The 19,488-nt window shown below is 36.5% G+C and overlaps 2 protein-coding genes across 6 annotated transcripts; one reads left to right on the top strand and one right to left on the bottom strand.

Annotated features, from left to right (window-relative positions):
- The first annotated feature begins 525 nt into the window (after window positions 1-525).
- On the top strand, window positions 526-11,674 carry katnal2 (katanin p60 subunit A-like 2). Of its 2 annotated transcripts, none has more exons than XM_022681239.2 (16): window positions 526-747; window positions 1,856-1,926; window positions 2,059-2,225; window positions 3,053-3,089; window positions 3,189-3,309; window positions 3,408-3,509; window positions 4,535-4,633; window positions 4,797-4,874; window positions 6,135-6,233; window positions 6,900-6,963; window positions 8,226-8,344; window positions 8,581-8,672; window positions 9,909-10,019; window positions 10,113-10,275; window positions 11,152-11,254; window positions 11,360-11,674. In XM_022681239.2, the coding sequence occupies exons 1-16, from the start codon at window positions 697-699 to the stop codon at window positions 11,497-11,499; spliced, it is 1,617 nt and encodes a 538-aa protein (XP_022536960.2). In that variant the 5' UTR covers window positions 526-696; the 3' UTR covers window positions 11,500-11,674. The 2 variants fall into 2 exon arrangements, with proteins under 2 accessions (XP_022536960.2, XP_022536961.2); XM_022681240.2 differs by having other exon boundaries at window positions 528-747; window positions 4,568-4,633.
- hdhd2 (haloacid dehalogenase-like hydrolase domain containing 2) lies at window positions 9,508-17,152 on the bottom strand. Of its 4 annotated transcripts, none has more exons than XM_049468457.1 (6): window positions 17,062-17,152; window positions 14,916-15,232; window positions 13,844-13,928; window positions 13,522-13,738; window positions 13,334-13,397; window positions 9,508-10,643 (listed from the first exon to the last, which is right to left on the bottom strand). In XM_049468457.1, exons 2-6 carry the CDS (start codon window positions 15,223-15,225, stop codon window positions 10,591-10,593), a joined length of 729 nt encoding a protein of 242 aa, XP_049324414.1. In that variant the 5' UTR covers window positions 15,226-15,232; window positions 17,062-17,152; the 3' UTR covers window positions 9,508-10,590. The 4 variants fall into 4 exon arrangements, with proteins under 4 accessions (XP_049324414.1, XP_007260880.3, XP_049324413.1 ...); XM_007260818.4 differs by lacking the exon at window positions 9,508-10,643 and adding an exon at window positions 12,974-13,207; XM_049468456.1 differs by lacking the exon at window positions 9,508-10,643 and adding an exon at window positions 12,974-13,207 and having other exon boundaries at window positions 17,109-17,128.
- Window positions 17,153-19,488: the final 2,336 nt, after the last annotated feature.

Genomic DNA, 19,488 nt, shown 5'->3' with positions numbered 1-19,488 from the left:
TTCATAAGTTAAAAAATAATCAAATATCAGTGAGATTAAGTATAGTTAATCTCACTGATTAATGCTCTCAGAATGCTCTCTAGTATATGCAGTGCATATATAAAAATATATATATATTTTTGTGTGTCTGTCTGTTTAATAACCAAAAATATTGTCCAACTTAAGCAGGCAGCACTGTGGACATGGCAAAAAACACTCCAGGCAAAAAAATCTCTATATTTTTTTAGAATTATCATTAGCTGCAAACCATAATCATCAACAATAAAAGAAATAAACACTTAAAATATATAATTCTGTGTGTAATACACCTATATAATATATGAGTATCACATTTGGACTGAATTACTGAAATAAAGTAAATTATCAATGATATTCTAATTTTTTTGAGATGCACTAGTAAAGTATACAGTGTTTGTATGACTGATGTTGATATTTATTCAATGGTATAAAACAAAATATCAGTTAAATGTTGTGCAGGTTTGTTAGTTAGTAAGTTAATTAGTAGTTTATTTGTATTTGGATCTGACTCTGGGTCAGGTTTGCCAGCAGAGGGGACCAATGACAGAAGTGCTGGGACACAGGATCATCTGCCTGGAACAACACTAGTGTTAGTTGGCTGGCAACTTGTGTGTGTGAGAGAGAGAGTGAGTGTGTGTGGCTGTTGAGTTGCAGCAGCTCCACACAGCGAGCTACAGCATGGAATTGTCATATCAAGCCATAAAAACTGCAAACCAGGCCAGAGAAGCGGTGAGTAAACCAACATTTACAGATATTTAACTCTAGCGCTAAGCTAACTAATGCTTACCAACTAACTTACCTAGCGAGTTCAGCTGTAAAGCGGTTCACTGTTCACACAGTGCCGAAATACAGCTGAGTATAGCTGAATAATTACACGAATATTGAGTTATTCTCTTTCCTGAATATTGTATTGTGTTAATGTAGGTGTAAAAGAGTGTATAACTGTGGAAATAATATCGCTAGTTAGCATATTTGTTTCTGATTAACACACCGCGGGCTTAAGAGTCCTTTGTTGCCATAACAACTGGTCACATGACCGCACTTCGTTCTCCCGGTAAATATTTGGCGCCACCCTGTGGCACTTGTGTTATATTGAAGCCCTTTCATTCCTAATACTGTATAATATATACTGCTCTGAAAAAATTTAGAGACCACTTCAGTCATTTAGAGTATTTATTTGCAGACAATTAGAAATGGCAAAAATAACAAAACAGATGCAGATCTTTCCGACCTCAAATACTGCAAAGAAAACAAGTTCAAATTCATAAAGTTTTAAGATTTCAGAAATCAATATTTCGTGGAATAAACCTGGTTGTTAATCCCAGTTTGATGCATCTTGGCATGTTCTCCTCCACCAGTCTTACACACTGCTTTTGGAAAACTTTATGTCACTCCTGGTGCAAAAATTCAAGCAGTTCAGTTTAGTTTGATGGCTTGTGATCATCCATCTTCCTCTTGATTATATTCCAGAGGTTTTACATTTGGAAAAATCCAAGACACTCATCATTTTTATGTGGTCTCTTATTTTTTCCAGAGCTGTATATAAGATATACAGTATCCTAGTAAGTTTCTATAGTAACTATAATGATTTTAAAATAATGAGAAAACATCTAAAAATTAGAACAGATTTTTTTTTTATTGAGAAAGCATTTAAATGTAGTGAGAGGCTTTTTTTCAGTACTAACAATTAAAATTAAATTAAAACTATATCTTAGCATTAGACATCAAATACATATTAATTTATTATAGTTGTTTTAAGTTAATAATGCATAAGGAAATTCAGCCACCTTATATATATATATATATGATAATCTGTAACTTTATGTTGTGTTTTTAGGATGAATTGAGAACAGAAACAAGAAGAAGAAACTTGCTTGTGTTAATTTATCATTATTTGATGGAGGAAGGGTAAGATTTTATTTTTTTCTGATTGAATGATTTAACTTATAATTAGCTAATATTATAATAATGTTTTATTATTATTATTATTATTATTATTATTATTATTATTAACTGATCGGTGTGTGTAAAACTGTGCAGGTATATGGACGCTGCTAGCTGCCTGGAGCAGGACACTAATTTTGGATTGCGGCGTTTTGAAGTGTGTGACAATATTGACTTGGACACTATTCTAATGGAGTATGAAAGTTATTATTTTATCAAATTTCAGAAATATCCCAAACTAACAAAGAAACTGCCAGAACAAGGTAGGTGTGATTATAACTAAAACAATACTCTTTGAATGTAATAAAGGGCCTGTATAATGGAAAGCGTGAATTGTCTGTTTGTTTATGCAATAAATACTGCAAGTATTGTTGAAGTAATACACCCATTAGTTATAGTGCATATAGTACATATAATAAATTAAAATGGCATTTATTACCATAAATCCACTTTTAAGCCCAGCCCATTCACATTAAATATAAAAAATGCACAGTTAGGCACAGTACAGAGCAGCCAATAAGAGCAGTGTTTGACATTTATGTGTATTAGTTCAGTTCAGAATCATTTATTCAGCACAAGTGATCAAACTCTGGATACGAGGTGAAAAAAAAGCTCCAAGAGCAGTAAATATAGCCCTTTTACATATATTAAAACTGTAAATGTATTTGTTAATTGGATAAAGTAGGGAATTTGGGGCTGATTTTAATACTGTAATGCCTTGGCTTCAATTATAACATATTGTAGTTTGATATTAAACTTGTGTCTTACTTGTGCAATAGAGCTTTTGAGAAATATCTCTTTTAAATACTTACACATTGACTATTTTAAAAGTGTTTATGGGCTACTGTCATGCTTTTCTTCAGTTTTCAGACTTTAATTTTTTTCCAATTCAGTGGGTGGGGCTAACATGCTGTTTGATTGGTTAATAAATGTCTATTCTGATGCAAAATAGGTTTCAATCAGTGTAAAGGTCAAGAATACATAATGTCCACTGCAATGAATGCAGGGTTTTTAAAAAGCATGAACACGTTTTTTGTAAATTTTCTGTAAAATGCAGTGAATCTATATAGTGGCATTTTTTTCCACACAGGGGAGACCAGAGCAGTGAGAAGCTGTGGTAAAAAGAGGTAAGCATGCCTTGTTTTTTTTTTTTTAACCAAGGATGCACAGTTCATAAAATTTCTGCTTTATCCCCCACTAAAGCTACTTATATTCCTGTATGAAAGGACCCCATGCACAACCCAGACACTGCCAAGAATCGCCTGCGTCCAGCGGCCCCAGTCCAGGAACAGTATTAAAAAGCCAGACTCTAAAGCAGCAGTGAAAGACTGCAGTAAATCTAACAGCGTGAGTTCATTTCCCTTATTCATATTAGAGCAGAGAGATGCCAAATCTCACTCTGGGTGATTGCTTTTCGTGTTCACTGACACAGCTGTCCCATTTAGTTTCAGGAGAACGGAGGAGGGTACGTGCGAGAGAGGAGCGGGTTTGGCCTGAATGTGTCTCCCGTTATCAGGAATGGAGGTGGTGAGGGGATGCAGAGGAAGGTAAAGTCTTAGTTTAGTCTAGATCAGAACCGGATCTAAGACAAAGTTAAGAGTTTTAACTGTTATTATGGAAAAGTATGGCAGAATTTGCCATTTTTTTTTTCAAGTGGTTGATCTGATGTGGCAAGGCAGCTGCTATGGTATACTAGGTAATAAATTCAATGTTGCTAAATGATTACTTGGTAGCTGCTATGAAGTTACTTAGCAGTTAATTTGTTATCAGTGGTCTCTATAGCGTTGCTATGGTATCCCAGGGGGTTATTAGTGCTATTTCTGCAAGTGTTGCTGATAAGTGGTCGGTAGATTAATGCAATAATGTTGTTAGGTGGTTACTATTGTATCCCAGGTGGTTGCTATAGTTTTGCCAAGTGGTTACTTGGTTGTTTCCATAGAATCCCAGGTGGGATTAATGTGGTTAGGTGGTTACTACTGTATCCCATGTGGTTGCTATGGTATCCCAGGGATACAGCTAATGCTATTAATGCAAGCGTTGCTGATATATGTTCTTTAGATTAATGCAATAATGTAGTTAGGTGGTTACTATTGTATCCCATGTGGTTGCTAAGTGGTTACTTTGTGGTTGCTATGGTATCCCAGGTGGTAACTAGTGCCATTACTGTAAGTGTTGCTGATTAGTGGTCAGTAGATTAACAAAATACTGTTGTTAGGTGGTTACAATTGTATCCCAAGTGATTGCTAGGTCATTGCTAAACAGTTACACGATGGTTGCTACGGTGTTGTTAAGTGGTTGGTTTCCATACTGTTACTAGGGTGCTATGTTGCTATGTTGTTGCTTATTGGTTATTTTATTTAATGAATCTATTGGAACTGTGGAGCAGTATAAAGGAGGTTCTCTGGAAGAAATCAAAAACAGTGATTGAGGAGATGTCCCAATACTTTTGTCCACATTGTGTATAATGCAGTTCATTAACAAACATTAAAAATGGACACACATTGTATAAAACTTAATGAAAATGGTCATTTATTTAGTCTGTATTTATTGCATTTATAATTGTCCTTTGTAGGGTCCACAGTTTGACTACAGGTGTCTTTTTCAGGACACAGTCAAGGGAGCAGTGCATGATACTAATGCAAATGGATTTACCTACAATCTAGATCCTACGGTATGTATTATCAAGTCAAACTCAAATCACATCTAATTTATTTGTATAGCGTTTTTACAACTGATGAATTATTATTATTATTATTATTATTATTATTATTATTATAAGAGTCTAAGCCTACATGCTCTCTGTAAAACCAGTATATATTCTCTTTTGGACACAGGAGCGGCTGCTGAAACCCATTAGCTCCTTCTATTGGATGGATAGTGAAATGAGAGAGCTGGCAGCTGTGATTAGCAGGGTAAGTATTTTACACATTATACATAGATTTATACAGATCAAATGTGAGTAATTGATATACAGTACTATAAACCTCTGCAGTATATTAAATTACTACACACATTCAATTGCGTGGTTGCTAGTGATTATTCTTTTTAATTGTAGGAATTATAGCAACTGTTTTCTATTATCACTGCTGTAAAATAATTGCCTGCAAAATTCCGTATTTTGCAGTAATTCAAAAATGATCCAAATTAAAAAAAATCTTTCTATTCTAAAGTTGTCATTTTTTAATGGACAATTATGAACAACTTATCGCAAGTGAGCCAGGTACATCATTACAAGCCTCATAAATCAAATGGATCAAATTGGATTTGGCTATAGTGACAGTTCACATTCATAAATGTACAGTAAGTGGCCTGTATGGATAATTGTGAATATCATCAATGCTGACCCAACACTGACCCAACTGTACATTTCGTTACAAACAGTGTATATTAATAGTCCTGTTTAACTGGATGAACAACAAGCTATTTTAAATACAAATGGGACATGGTTATTTTTTTAAGGATCTGTTGCTATTGGTGCACTTTGACCATGCTAATGTGTATGCAGATAATTATTGTGTATAGTGAAAATATTTTTAAATACTGTGGTGCTGAGTGGTCCAGCAGTCTAAAGCGCTGCCACTATGAGCAGGAGATCGCAGGTTCGAACTCCAGCTCATGCAGCTTTGCCATCAAGCTACCAGCGCCCAGAGGGAGCACAATTTGCCCTGCTCCCTCCGGGTGTGTAGATGGCGCTCTCTCCCCACATCACTCCTAGGGTGATGTCCACAGCACAGGGCGTCTGTGAGCTGATGTACCGGAACCGAGCCGCTGCACTTTCCTACAAGCACGCTGACTGCTCGGCAATGCTGCATCAGCAGCAGCTCGAAAAGAAGCGGTGGCTGACTTCACATGTATCGAGGAAGCATGTGTTAGTCTTCGCCCTCCTGGTGTGTTGGGGCATTACTAGTGATAGGGGGAGTCCTAATGAGTGGGTTGGGTAATTGGCTGTGTAAATTGGGGAGAAAAAGGGAAAAATTAGAAATAAAATTATTAAAAAAAAAAATTGTGATTATTATATTTGTACCATATCAAATTAAGGTAAACCAAATCTGATTTGAGTTGCTTCAGCCTGGTAAAGTGAACATAGTCATAGTGGGCCAACACACACACACATATTAATGAATTGCTATTTTTCAACTCTCTCTCTCTTTCTCTCCTGCCTTTCCCTAAAGGATATCTATTTACACAACCCCAACGTGCGCTGGGACGACATTATAGGTCTGGAGGCCGCCAAGCGATTAGTCAAAGAGGCTGTCGTCTACCCCATTAAGGTGCAGGCCTGCTAAACAGTGTGGTATTTCTCAAGCTGCCAGAGCACTTCGATTGTGAATATCACAAAAGGGCTAGCAGAAAGCAGAGCGCGGGTGGTTATAGCTTTAGATGACATTAAATCCATACTTGAATACCACCCAATCTTGCCCTTCACCATCTCTTACTCATTCCTGTCTTTTACACCGATGACAAATGCGTGGCAGCGCCCTGACACTCAGAACACATAAACAATATTTGTCTTTCTCAATTTTCCTAATAAAAGCGTGTGAGTGATGTCACATGCTGCTCTCAAATTCACCAGTGCTGTAATTCACCTTACCGCACACAAGGGCTCTGCTTTCAGTAATCACTATAGCCTGCTTGCTTTGTCAGTGTTGCCAGTTTAGGGCAGCTTAGTGATTATAGTGTGTCAGTACAAAGACTCCCACTGGGTTTCAGTTAATGCTGCTAGCTTAGAAGTAAACAAGAAGAATTGAGGTGTAACACATATAACAGCCAATAGGCCTGACAGTAATAATGCATGGGTGTTAATAGGCTACCACATTGTTAAGTACTGTAAGTAAAAGTGAGTGAAATCAATGTCTGCATACATACTGTATATATATATATATATATATATATATATATATATATATATATATATATATATACTCTTTTCTCTTCAGTATCCTCAGCTCTTTACAGGCATTCTCTCTCCGTGGAAGGGTTTACTGCTCTACGGACCCCCAGGTTAGTGTTTGTGCACTAGGGAGACGCACAGTGGTCACTGTAAAATACATCATATTTTATTTATTTATTTATTATTATTATTTTTTTTTTTTTACGTTGCATTTGTGTTTAAAAAAGGAACCCTTTCCATTTAATTTTAATAGTTTTCTGTTTGTAGGTAAGAGAATTCCAGGGTATTAATAGGATGTTAGATTGAAAAAGAAGAGATGCTTCAGGCATGTTTCTCTTCCCAAAAACACTTGTTGTCTGTGCACGACCAAACAAACAAAAAAGTCATTTTATCTGTATTTCACAAACAGCACAACAAAAATTAAATAGTAAATGACTTTCTAGTGGCAAACCACTTTTACTGCATAAACATTGACAAAAGTCTCACAGTGTTCCCGCTTCAGTTAAAATAGGCTTAATTAGCTGCAAAATTATTTAACTTTAACATTTTTTCTTGTACCTCATTTTTAGCAGCTTGGGGGTCCCAGTTGATATATCAATCACAAAATGTCTTCCTTAATTTCAAGTTTCTCCTTATGGCAACACCGTGCTGCAAGAGTAATAAAATATTTGTCTACTAAAACATTTTCTGTGTATACACATACAGCTTTTTAAAAAAATATGCAATTTAAAGAAAATATTAATGTTTATTTTTTTTTACACTTTTCAGCAACTCAAATTCATTCCAAATGAGTAATTGAAATCATATGCATTGGACAAGGTAGGCACCTAAATTATGCCCCAGGACCAGAGATGAGAACTGCTAATTCCTAAGAAAAGTGGGATAACAATATTGTGTTGCCCTGAGGCAACAAACAAATAAATAAATAGTGCTAGTAAGTCAATAAGAACAAAATATATCTTTACATATCCAAATATACATCTTTACATGCATATTCTCTAGGAAAAATATAGTTAAATTAAAACCTTAAAAAAGGGATTTGTTGCCTGAGGGCAACCATGCCATAGAGGGTTTAAAATGTATTGTGGTGTTGACGTCACAGGTACAATACAGGGCGGCCAAGCAAATAGTTTATGTTTAGGGGGAAACAAATACGAAAAGAAAAGTAGAATGTCGTCCCTTCAGTAGTGACAGTTGTCCAGGCATCTTTGGGAGAAGTGGCATCTTGTTTTTTTTGGCGTTCTGCACTGAGAAAGTCAAACATATGACCGTTTATTGTTTTATTAAACATTGATAATTTGAGTATTGTGGAATAGACACAGATGGCCTCTGTATTAACTAATGTACTGTTTGTTACCTATTAAAACCTCAGGCACAGGCAAGACAATGCTGGCGAAAGCTGTAGCCACAGAGTGCAACACAACGTTCTTTAACATCTCTGCCTCCAGTATTGTCAGCAAGTGGAGAGGAGACTCTGAGAAGCTGGTTCGGGTCAGTATCTCCCGTCACTCTGTCCAGTAACTACACCGTGTTCTGTTCCACATGACAGTTTAATTGAGCAATTACACAGCAAAACGAGAGGAGCGCTTACAGCTGTTTAATCAAAGTATTCGGTTCAGACGTTTAAGTGGAGTGTCTAATTACATCCTGACACACCATGCGATCTCTGTTAGAAAACCTCAGTAGGCTTCAGTAAGTTTTCTGTGTTCTTGTTTTTTACTCTGCAGGTTTTGTTTGAGCTGGCCAGATACCATGCCCCATCCACCATCTTTCTGGATGAGCTGGAGTCAGTGATGAGCCAGAGAGGTGTTGGACAAGGGTAAGAGATCCAGAGCAGGTTCCTTAAATACTACAGTTGTATGCAGTTCGTATGTTGTGAAATGGCAGGTAAGGGAAACTTGTTTTATGCTGGTAAGAAAGACGATTCAGAATCCCCATATGATTGCCAAGAAACTGCAGGAAGGTTTACCTGAGTCAAAGGTGGTGGAGCACCAACCACTTCATCAAGCTTCATCAACCTTTAGCGCAAAACCAAACATTCCAGATGTTTAACTACATTTTTGTTAAAGGTGTCATTTTGCTAGAAAAAGTTTAGAACTTGCTCTTTTTAAAATACAGTAAGTCACTCTGGGTAACATATGCAGGCTACCCCTGTTGCCTTCATTAGCCACGGAAGCAACGTCACAGTGCTCTTAGCCAATCAGAGGCAAGACGTTTGCATGTCATGAATATTCATTAGTAAGAGAAAAAATCCTGTTCTTCCACCAAACTAAAACTACCTGAAACAGAAGCACATAAACAGGTGTTACACCGAATTCTAGGACTGTCGAATTGTGTGACCGTAAAGGGCGCTATATCTCAGTTTCTGTTCACATGTATGAGCACTTTACGCTTTACTGCAGAGCCACGCCAACGTGCTTCAGTTTGTCCTTTAGCATGTCCTAACCATAAGATATGCATGAATATACACTGTCATCAATTAATTACACGCATATACTTGTACAAAAATGTTTTACTACAAATTTTCTCCATATGGAAACATCATATGAGGAAGGTCAGTGTCTATGCCAGAAAATCACAAACCTTTTATGCCTAAAGAAAAGCAAAACAGCAGATTGATTCACAGATTTGAGACAAATTAATACACACACAGACAGAATGATAAGTTTTATTTTGTGCATGAAAAATGCAGAGCAGTCATATACAGCAGCTATCAGAATTGGTGACCCCTATGCCAAGGCCACTGAGAAATAGCGCCCTCTACAGTCACACAACTCGACAGTCACAGGAATTGGTGTAACACTGGCTAACAGGGTGTTCATTCATACTAGAGACCACCACAAAATAAAATAAAAAAAATATTTAAAAAAAAAAGAAAAAAAAACATGAACAGAGACCTAGAACTACATTTTTGCTGATATATATTTTGTGACTGATAAAGAGCTGATCCTGCTTTTGATATCATCCATTAATATATCGTAGTTTAAAAGCTTATTTAAATATAGAAGTATAAGGTCTGTTGCCTTGAGCCACATCTTCTTTCTCCCTTGTTAAGAGGTGAACATGAAGGCAGCAGGAGAATGAAGACTGAGCTGCTGGTTCAGATGGACGGACTGGCACGATCTAAAGATCTGGTGTTTGTGTTGGCTGCCTCAAACCTACCCTGGTAAATATTCCTAAATAGTGTTTTTCTGATGCCATGTTTTCAGTTCTGTATTTAGTATTTAGTAAATCCATCTTTGCTCTATTTTGTTCTCAGGGAGCTGGACCACGCCATGCTGAGAAGACTGGAGAAGAGGATACTAGTGGGTCTTCCCTCCGACCCAGCCAGAAAAGCAATGATCAATCACTGGCTTCCTCCAGTCAGTAACAACGGTGGAATAGAACTTCGAACTGAGCTAGCCTATGACATTCTTGCCCAGGTGGGTCACACACACCATCCAGCAACCAAATTAAGTGGTTTAAAAAATCAAAGTTAATATAGACTGTCAGTCAAAAAGAATGTCACTAACACAAGAAATCAAAAAATGTGAGGTGCCAGATGAATGGGACATTAAACTTTCTTTGACCCACAGAGTCACATGTGTATGAATTAATTAATTACTTCCTACAGTGGACAGCGATCACAGTGAGTGATAATGATCGTGACTGCCGGTGTTTGGCTAGAAATGTCCATGTGAACAGATAGCTACTCACATCCATGTTCAATGCTGGGGACCTCACACGCAGATATATTACTAGTCAGTGCAGCATTCTTTGGCTTCCGTGAGCTTCCATCCATTGGCAAAAGCTAGGCAAAAAAAAAAAAAGTAAACTGAGACATTTGCTTATATTAGGCAAACAAATCTCTGCCAATGGGGTAAGCAATTTTTTCTTAGTAAGATTTCTTAAATAAGCTTAAAAAACATATAAACGCCTCAAAATCAATGAAGAATGAGTTAAATCAAGCAAAAAATCTCTGTTTTTTGTCTTAAAATAACTTGACTGATGACTTTTCAAATTACTTAAATTAAGATGAAAGTTATAAATTATTCTTAAAATAAGCAAAATAATCTGACACAATGCTTTGTAAGAAAAAAAAAATATCTGACAAAATAAATAATATTTATTGCTTAAAATTCAATCATTTCACATTTAGTTTTTTGCAGTGATGCAAAAGTCATGGGACACAATACAACTTTTGGCACATCAGTGTGAATGTCAGCTCTTTTTGACTGCCACAGCATAAGAGTAAAATAACAATAGAGTAAAGAACCACAGCTGTGCTGACATTAGTGCATTTGCTGTTATCGTTTCAGGAAACAGAGGGGTACTCCGGCTCAGATATCAGACTCGTGTGTAAGGAAGCGGCGATGAGGCCTGTCCGGAAGATTTTTGACGCTCTGGAGAATCACAGCGAGGGTAAGACAAATGCTGCCTTTCAACAACTGCACAAACCTATTGCTTCATCCTTTCAATTTCCTCCAGCACACAGTAAAGCTGCAGGTCAATCACGTATCTCCACAGGTCACTGCAACATGTCGTTTATTGAGCTAGAAACGGTGACCACAGCAGATTTCCTGGAGGTGATCGCTCACACCAAACCATCAGCCAGAAACCTGACGGACAGATTCTCGGCCTGGGAGAGGGAGTACGAATCTGTCTGAGCTTACACCATCCCGAACTACACTTATCACACTACAGTTTTTACTGCACACCATGCAAGTTCTTCTCCATGTGATTCATCCATCCTTAGAAATGTTTTCAGTAGCATCATCACAGGCTGTACACATAACAAACACTGTCCAAAAAATATAAAAATAAACCCTTTTTCCATTTTTATTCAGTTTGTTTTCTACTTTTATTTCAGACTACTGTTGGCAAGTGTTACAATCAACAGTATTACAATGTGGGAGTGTACTGTAGTAACAATAAGTTGCAGCAGCTGAACATAAGTTGAATCATAGGTTAGTTTGTAAAATCTACCCTAAACCATATGCTTGAATGCAGTTAGTGCAAAACTTTCAGTATTTCAATTAAGTCACAGAAACAAAGGGATGGTAGAGTAAAACACTTATTACATACACTTATGTTTTTAACCCACGGCACGATTGCTTAGTGGTTAGCACGATTACCTCCCAGCACTCTGGGGACTCCTCCCACAGTCCAAAAAACTGAGATCAGGTAAACTGTGTACTCTAAATTGCCCAGAAAAATGTAATACTCTAAACTGATCTGGTTCTCACAGATGTGTGTATGAGTGCAGAGTATAAACGGTTGTGTGTAAAATGTGTAATAAGTGTAAATTCATTAATTCATTAACTGCAGCCAAACATGAACATTATCCTTACAGGAACTTAAACAGAAAGTATATGATACTAATCAATGAGGTCACATGCATTGTTTCTTTTACACCTACTGTTAGTTAGATGTAAGTTTTAAGTGGTGGAACTACTTTTCTTTGTTTCCCCCCTATTACATTTTAGTAGCTCATAAATAGGGATGTAAGAATATATCGACATATTGAAGTATTGCGATATTTTGTTTTGCAGTACTGTATCCATTTGTCAAAAACACAGTATTGTAATCATTGTAATTATAATTGGACAGTGATCCATTTAGTGTTGTGTTTAAACCCTGCCCACTAGATAGCAGTGTTGTAATCTGTCATTAGATCAAACTGTTCTGATTGGATTAAAAGTAAACTGTTCTTGTACACTGATTTTATAAATATAAGTGTGTTTTTTTTATACTGTTGGTTTTCTAAAATCTGATTTAAAAAATCACAATATATCCCCTTGCCCACATTACAGCAATATCTTGCTATATTTTGAATCATAACCCCCTACATTGCGATAAACATCATATCTCCAAGTTCGTGTCAATACACAGCACTACTTGTAAACTTGGATGGCAATTTTAAATTTAAACTAGGCTACAATCAGACTTACATTCAGCTGGTGCACCTGGACACTGGACTCTCTTACAGTTCAGATGGCACAACTCAAATTAGACAAGGCATTATGTCATTTACATGGAGACTTTTCAGGTGAGTTCAGTGCAAAGCAATGATGTGGTTCATTTCTTCTAAAGGATCAACAATATGCTTTATATCTGACATATTGACACTGCTAAAGCAAATTAGATTTCTTATTTATTACATATTTACAACAAATTACTATATACTTCATTCCATAACATTATTACACATACTCATGCAGCACCATATTTATCGTACATTTTTCCTCAAGCATCGTAAAACTCATTTAGGTTCTAGTAGATGCTGAAGGATATGATCTACTGCTTCTGGAAAGCTGTCACAAGTCACGTGAGGTGGAGGGTTGATTTTTCCTTCATCACCAGCTCTGTATTTACCTGTGGAGAAGGTCTTCAGAATTCAGAATTCCTAGCAATATCTACCAAAACAATATGCTAAAAAATATGGATGTTTCACAAATGAGCAGAGTTACAAATGTACAGCAATTCTATGCAATACTTTACCAGTTTTGACTAATATTCCCAGCATCCCTGTGTTCTGAGCACCACCACCATCATCCCTAGCATCCTGAGAATACAAACTCCTGATCAATATTTTAATGTTCACATGGAAAAATCTGCACATGGTTTTACTGTTTTTATGCCATCATAAAATATTTCTTTCAATATTTTAAAAACAGAGCAACACTCACATCTCCAATCATCACTGCCTCCTCTGGGCTGCAGTTGAGGTCTCGAAGGGCTTCCAGGAAGAAGGTTTTCTCAGGTTTGCCCACCACAGCAGCCTGTGTGTCAGTAGCATATTCAAGTCCGGTCACAAATGGCCCAGGCCCCAGTGCCAGTCCATCTTTTCTCTTGTAGTAGCGGGCTTTATGAATCGCAATGAGTGGAGCACCATCTAAAATTAATCTAAAGCAGAAACATTCATGACTTAGGTGTTAAACATAAATAAAGATGATACAGTTCAGACAAATAAATAGAAGTACCAATAATACAGTGCAAAACACTGCTCACCTAAAAGCTTTATTAAGCATTTGATAGTTGAAGTGGTCTGGTGCTAAGCCTATCACAACAGCATTAGGATCTGAAGTTTCTATACCTATGACAAATACAGAGGAAAAAAATTGACTTAAGAACTTGGATTTAAGAAGCAGTGATGAAAGGTAGTTTTACTAAAAACATACAGTACATCCTCACAGACATGGTTGCATAATAGTATAGCCTTTCAGTTTAATATGTCACAATGCTTTACTCAGAGGTCTTCAAATCTGAACACTGAATCCAGTTTCCAGTCTAGAAGCCTCATGTACTGAGACTTGCGTGGAATTGCGTACGATCAGAGCTGAAAAGTATCATATGCACAAATCCCATATGCTTCAAATTGATGTAAGCAGAATCCCACACACACTCTCTTACTACATCCAATCAATGTAAAATTGAGCTTAAAAAGTTAACTTTTTAACTGTTCATGCATGAGCACAACAATCCACCTTGTCAAGTTGTTGAAGTCACATTTAGCACATCTGAGTGTGAGCGTGAAATATGGCTTACACATTGTTTTTGTACGTTTTGTACACCTTTTATCAAACTGCTGTTGATGCAGCATTGCCGAGTAGCATCTAAGCACGCTCGGAGGAAAGCGCAGTGACTCTGTTCCATACATCAGCTCACAGAGGCCTTGTTCTGATCGACATCACCCTAGGAGTGATAAGGGGAGAGAGCGCCATCTACCCACCCAGAGAGAGCAAGGCCATTTGTGCTCTCTCAGTTAAGCTACGGCAGCAGATGGCAAGCTGCATGACCGGGATTGAAACCAGCTATCTCCCGATCATAGTGGCAGCGCCTTAGACCAGTGGACCACTTGGAGGCCTCTTAAAATGTCTGTTATATCTTCAATTTCATTTGCTGAACTATTTATATTGAAAAAAATGGGTCTGTGACCCACAGGTTGAAAACCATTTATTTAGATTATTATTATATCACACTACTAAGATCAGTACATAGTATCTATCTACTCAATAATGTTAGGGTTTAATACACAACTGGGACACAACCTGTATCTGTAGTGGACAAATCTCAAGCTCACCTGCAAAGTCTTCTAATGCACTATCCTCTACCAGCAACAGAGGGCGCACCGCCTTCTGCACTAACAGGTTGCGAGCTGCAGTCAGTGAGGTAAAGATCTCCTGCTCTTCTATGTCAAATTTCAGCCGGAGCAGTCTCTCATGCAGGGTTCTCTTACACTCCTTTGTTGTGTTGGTTACAAATTTCACAGCCACTGAAGCCTGCCGCAACCTTGCAAGTGCTTCCTGAGCTCCAGGTACCGCAGCATCCTCAATATGAAGGGTTCCACTTAGGTCAATGAGCACCGCTTTCAGAGCCCGCCGAGATGCCATGACCAGTCTATCAAAGAAAAAGAGAGTTGAGTCATCCTATGTGGTGCTGCACAGATGCCTATTGAAAGGTCTATATACTAGATTACAGTTTCCAATCCAGACTGTACTATATTCTGTTAAAGCTTCTACCACACTTGAGTCCGGTAATTGATCTGTACAATTTCCAAGCCGAATCAGAGGCTGGAATAAAACAAAAAATATTAATCTGTAATATTTTATAAGCACCATTTGTGAGTGTGCTTGACATATGCACTAAAGATATTAAATATAGAGATCAAAATACTCCACTGGCAACACACCAGTGAAATCTAGCCTTAATAAATCAGCAGGACTTATTAAGGGCTACTACAGTAAAACATCCCCACAGTGGATCATATTAACCACTGATTATCCTCTATTATTTAGATTTTTTGCTGGATTTTTTTTTATTCCAGTTAATCCAAAGACAAATCAGCTCTTGGAAATTGGAAGAACAATTAATGCTCTTATTCAAGGCAAGCTCTGGATCAGCCATAATAAAGACCGGCCGCTTTGGCACGCTGGCCATGATCTGTATTTTACCTCCTTTCATTTATTTAAAAAGTGCTGCCAAAGTGCTGGGAGTGATTTAGATAACAGCTAAGTAAAGCCGCTTGACGAAAATCATACAAATACAACACCAGAGGCAGCTAAAAGACATGTAAATTAAGAAATGGTGGAATAGAGAATTTGTGCGTCAATCTGTTGGCTATTAAAATCTGCAGATAAAGCGGTGTATGCATAGTGTATCTCAAAAGAGTATGACTTTTAATAGGTAGTGTTGTTTTAATAGATAACAAATGTCTGAAAATCTCAAAGATAGCATATTTGTAACCTTTTAAACTTTTAAGAGCTGTTTATTGTTGTGAGGTGTGTGTGAAATTTTAATGTAGTTTTTATGCTTACAAATGCTTGGGTACAATTACCATTGTGGTGGACCAATGATGACCCTCATTATGAAATGTAACATGCCACATCAAACCCATGCTTTGTGTATGTTGGACCCTCTTGTCCCATCAGTGCAGACATCCAAAATGATCATGAGTTATTTAAGCTTATTTAATTAACAGATCTAGAGATCTCAGGATAAGCAATGATAATATCATCAATAATTAATTCATACCCTGTTTTTTAAATGGACTTCCATAAAGTTCCAGTCAAAGGTTTGAACACACCTTTTCTCTTTAAATGTGTATTATTATTATTTTTTGCATTGTAAATTTAATATTGAAGATACTAAATCTATTATGTCTTAATGAGGTAAGTTAGAGTCAGAAGCTCCAGCTCATCCCAAATCATCTCAGATGATCAGGTTTAGGTCAAAGGGATTGTGGAGGACCAACACTTTTTTACTGTTTACTATGTAATTCCATATGTGTCTCTTAATTGTTTTCATGTCTTTAAATAAAAAAATAAAAGTACATTGAAAGAGAAGGGGCGTCCAAACTTTTACCTAGTAGCTACTTTAGGTTAGCTAGTTAACGTTAGCTAGGTTTCTTTTACTGGAGAACATGCTGTGTACTAAAATTAAGGAGGAACACTACACTACACATGACACTACTTGTGCATTTAAATGCATTTAAGCGAGTGTTTCTCTAGTTAAAGATACTAAACTAACCACAACACATTATAGCTTCATAGCCCTGCCCAGCACTACAGAACGGAGTTAGCATTAGCGCTAACCTCTAGATAAACAGCAGCCAGAACGCTAAAACAGAACAAACTTGAAGATTAACCTGTTTAACAGGGTCCTGCTATCTAACAGCGCAGAGAAATATCTGCAGAGATATTTAAGAAAGCAGAATAAAAGCTCAACACCTTCTCCTGTAGATATACAGGCTTCTCTTTTAGGGTCCTACACTCACACAGCAGTCCTCTAACATGCCTGACTCCAAACCACTGCTCCCTGCCAAACCGGGCGCCCATAGTAAGGGTGTATTTATGTAGTGTAGGTTTTATAATTAAATAAAAGGCCAAAATGGTTTACAAAACAATTGCAACAAACAAACGAACAAAAAAAAGTCAAAGAAAGGCAGAATAACTTTTTATGAGGAAAAAAATGGATATATAGGTGGCTTTTTTTGTTGTCATGTGTTACTAAAACCGTTATATGCAGTTACATAACAAGCCAGCCTTACTGAATCAGTGATTTTTTTTTTCACTGATGTATCAACAGGAAAAAAGTAAACTAACGTTAAATGCAGGTAAAATTTAGTTTCTCAACAAATATAAAAATCATGCTGTAGAGTGTTAATCAGTTTAATATAATTTAATAATATAGTGTTTCTGACTTGAATTAATAATAAAAAAAAATCAAAATGGAAATTTTACAGGAGGTCCAAATGAAAAGCAATGTGGATTTTTAGTACTACATAATGTGAACACACAAACTGCCCTTTACACTGTGTCAAAATTTCTTCATAAATGGACTGATAGAAATGTTAAATAATTACTTGAAATAATCACTTTTTACATTGACTTCCATTAAAAAGTTAAAGTTGCTGTTTTGGAGAAACATGTTTTAATTGGACACCGATTATATGGTATATGGTTTAGTCTTCTAATTATTTGTTTGTTTGTTTTTAATTGTTTTGTCATATTTTTGTGTTATAATGAATGGACCAAAAGAAATGCCCCAAAATGACTTTAAAATGTCTCTAAAATTCCTGATTTGTAGATACAGTTTTTTGTATCTACAATCATGTCTTACCCAGTTACTGAACAACAAATCAGAAGTAGGTTTTCAATCAAACTGAATCAGTTGTTTTTATTACTTTATTTACCACAGGTATTAAGCCTTGTCATAAAGTATATTTTTATTTCAATGAAAAATATCTTCATTCAAAATATTGTGCAAACCAAGATTAGGCTTGGTTAAACCTTTGTCTGGTTAACCAACCCCTAAAGTTGCTGGGCTACACCAATCTAAACCCTGTCATTAGGAGCCAAAAGCTACTATTTGGCCTCATTGTCTAATTAAAACCATTTCCCCCACAATAAACATGTTTTCCATCATCCTGGACACACACACACTACCCTATGCAAAAACAATCATATTGTTACTTCAGGGCACATGTTCTCTCACTCAGATGATATAATGATCCTTTAATCATTTAAGAGGGTTACCCCATGGGACAGATTACTCATTTTCTAAAAGGAAAAAAACATATGTAGGCTATTTTACTGACAGATGTATCGCATTAAAGGGCATTTTGTGCTGTAATCGATTTTAGCGGCATTTTATCACTTTGGCTTGAAAAGCCTCTTTAAACGTTACCCGTCAACATAGAGAGAAAAATACATATTTCTCTTCAAGTGACATCAAAAATAAACCTGTAGACTATGATTCACAGTTTATCTGTCTCCCAATGATAGACAGTGGGACACAACAGTGATAGCACAGTGTAGTGATGTGCACTAATTGTCTCAAAATGTAAGGGATAGATTGACCTGTACCCATAATTATGTTAATGAATTATCGTATATTATGGACTTAACAACAATCATTTTTGTCTATTGGGCCAGTAATGTGAATAAACCTGTTTGTGGAATTTGTTTAAAACAGTGTTTCATTTATTTTGTATTAATTATCACAAGTAAGGATATTTAAACATTTCTATATTCCAGTTCATAGTGTATAGATATTCTTAATTATTAAAATTTAATCTTAAAATAAGGTGTAAAATGCACTACTGTGCTACTGCATTTTCAGTGCAACAGTGGCATAAAATGCTCTTAAAATAATAATATAGTTTTTCAGTTATTTCTGGGACAATATATCACCCAAAATATACAGTCCTGCTCATCATTATTGGCACCCATGAAGTTTAAGTACATATTGTGGAAATTCCCCCTGAAAAAAGTAGTCGACTGAAACAGTTTTTTGTATAGAGCACTCGTATTTAAAACAAAAGAGAAAATTATGAACAACAATTTAAAGCAACAAACAATGTGAGGGAAAGACAGGAAAAACCTTAAGCTTGCTGTGACACTGGTATTGGCACCCTTTACACTAAATTAGTATGAAAACACATTTTCACTCACCTGTGGCAAATCACAAAGGATAATCACCTGTGACAAATTATCAGTGCCCATGTGACATGAATTAGCCAATGAATGATGACTTCAGAGTTTTAAAAAGCCAAACCTTGGGCCATGTTCTTTTGTTACAATGGTGAAGACAAAGGAGCTGTGTGAGGACATCAGAAGTGCTATTATTAGCAAACACAAGACTTCCAAAGGGTA

Source organism: Astyanax mexicanus, chromosome 20, assembly GCF_023375975.1.
Source record: "Astyanax mexicanus isolate ESR-SI-001 chromosome 20, AstMex3_surface, whole genome shotgun sequence".
NCBI lineage: Eukaryota > Metazoa > Chordata > Actinopteri > Characiformes > Acestrorhamphidae > Astyanax > Astyanax mexicanus.
Note: the sequence above shows the minus strand (reverse complement) of the source record. Positions and strands in the feature narration are given on the sequence as shown.

Coding starts and splice junctions, on each gene's coding strand:
- katnal2 (XM_022681239.2), top strand. CDS start 697: ATGGAATTGTCATATCAAGCCATAAAAACTGCAAACCAGGCCAGAGAA. Junction 4,634..4,796: donor CCTACAATCTAGATCCTACG/GTATGTATTATC, acceptor TTTTGGACACAG/GAGCGGCTGCTGAAACCCAT. Junction 10,020..10,112: donor GCTGCCTCAAACCTACCCTG/GTAAATATTCCT, acceptor TTTTGTTCTCAG/GGAGCTGGACCACGCCATGC.
- hdhd2 (XM_007260818.4), bottom strand. CDS start 15,225: ATGGCATCTCGGCGGGCTCTGAAAGCGGTGCTCATTGACCTAAGTGGA. Junction 13,929..14,915: donor TGCATTAGAAGACTTTGCAG/GTGAGCTTGAGA, acceptor TATTTGTCATAG/GTATAGAAACTTCAGATCCT. Junction 13,739..13,843: donor ATGCTTAATAAAGCTTTTAG/GTGAGCAGTGTT, acceptor TTTCTGCTTTAG/ATTAATTTTAGATGGTGCTC.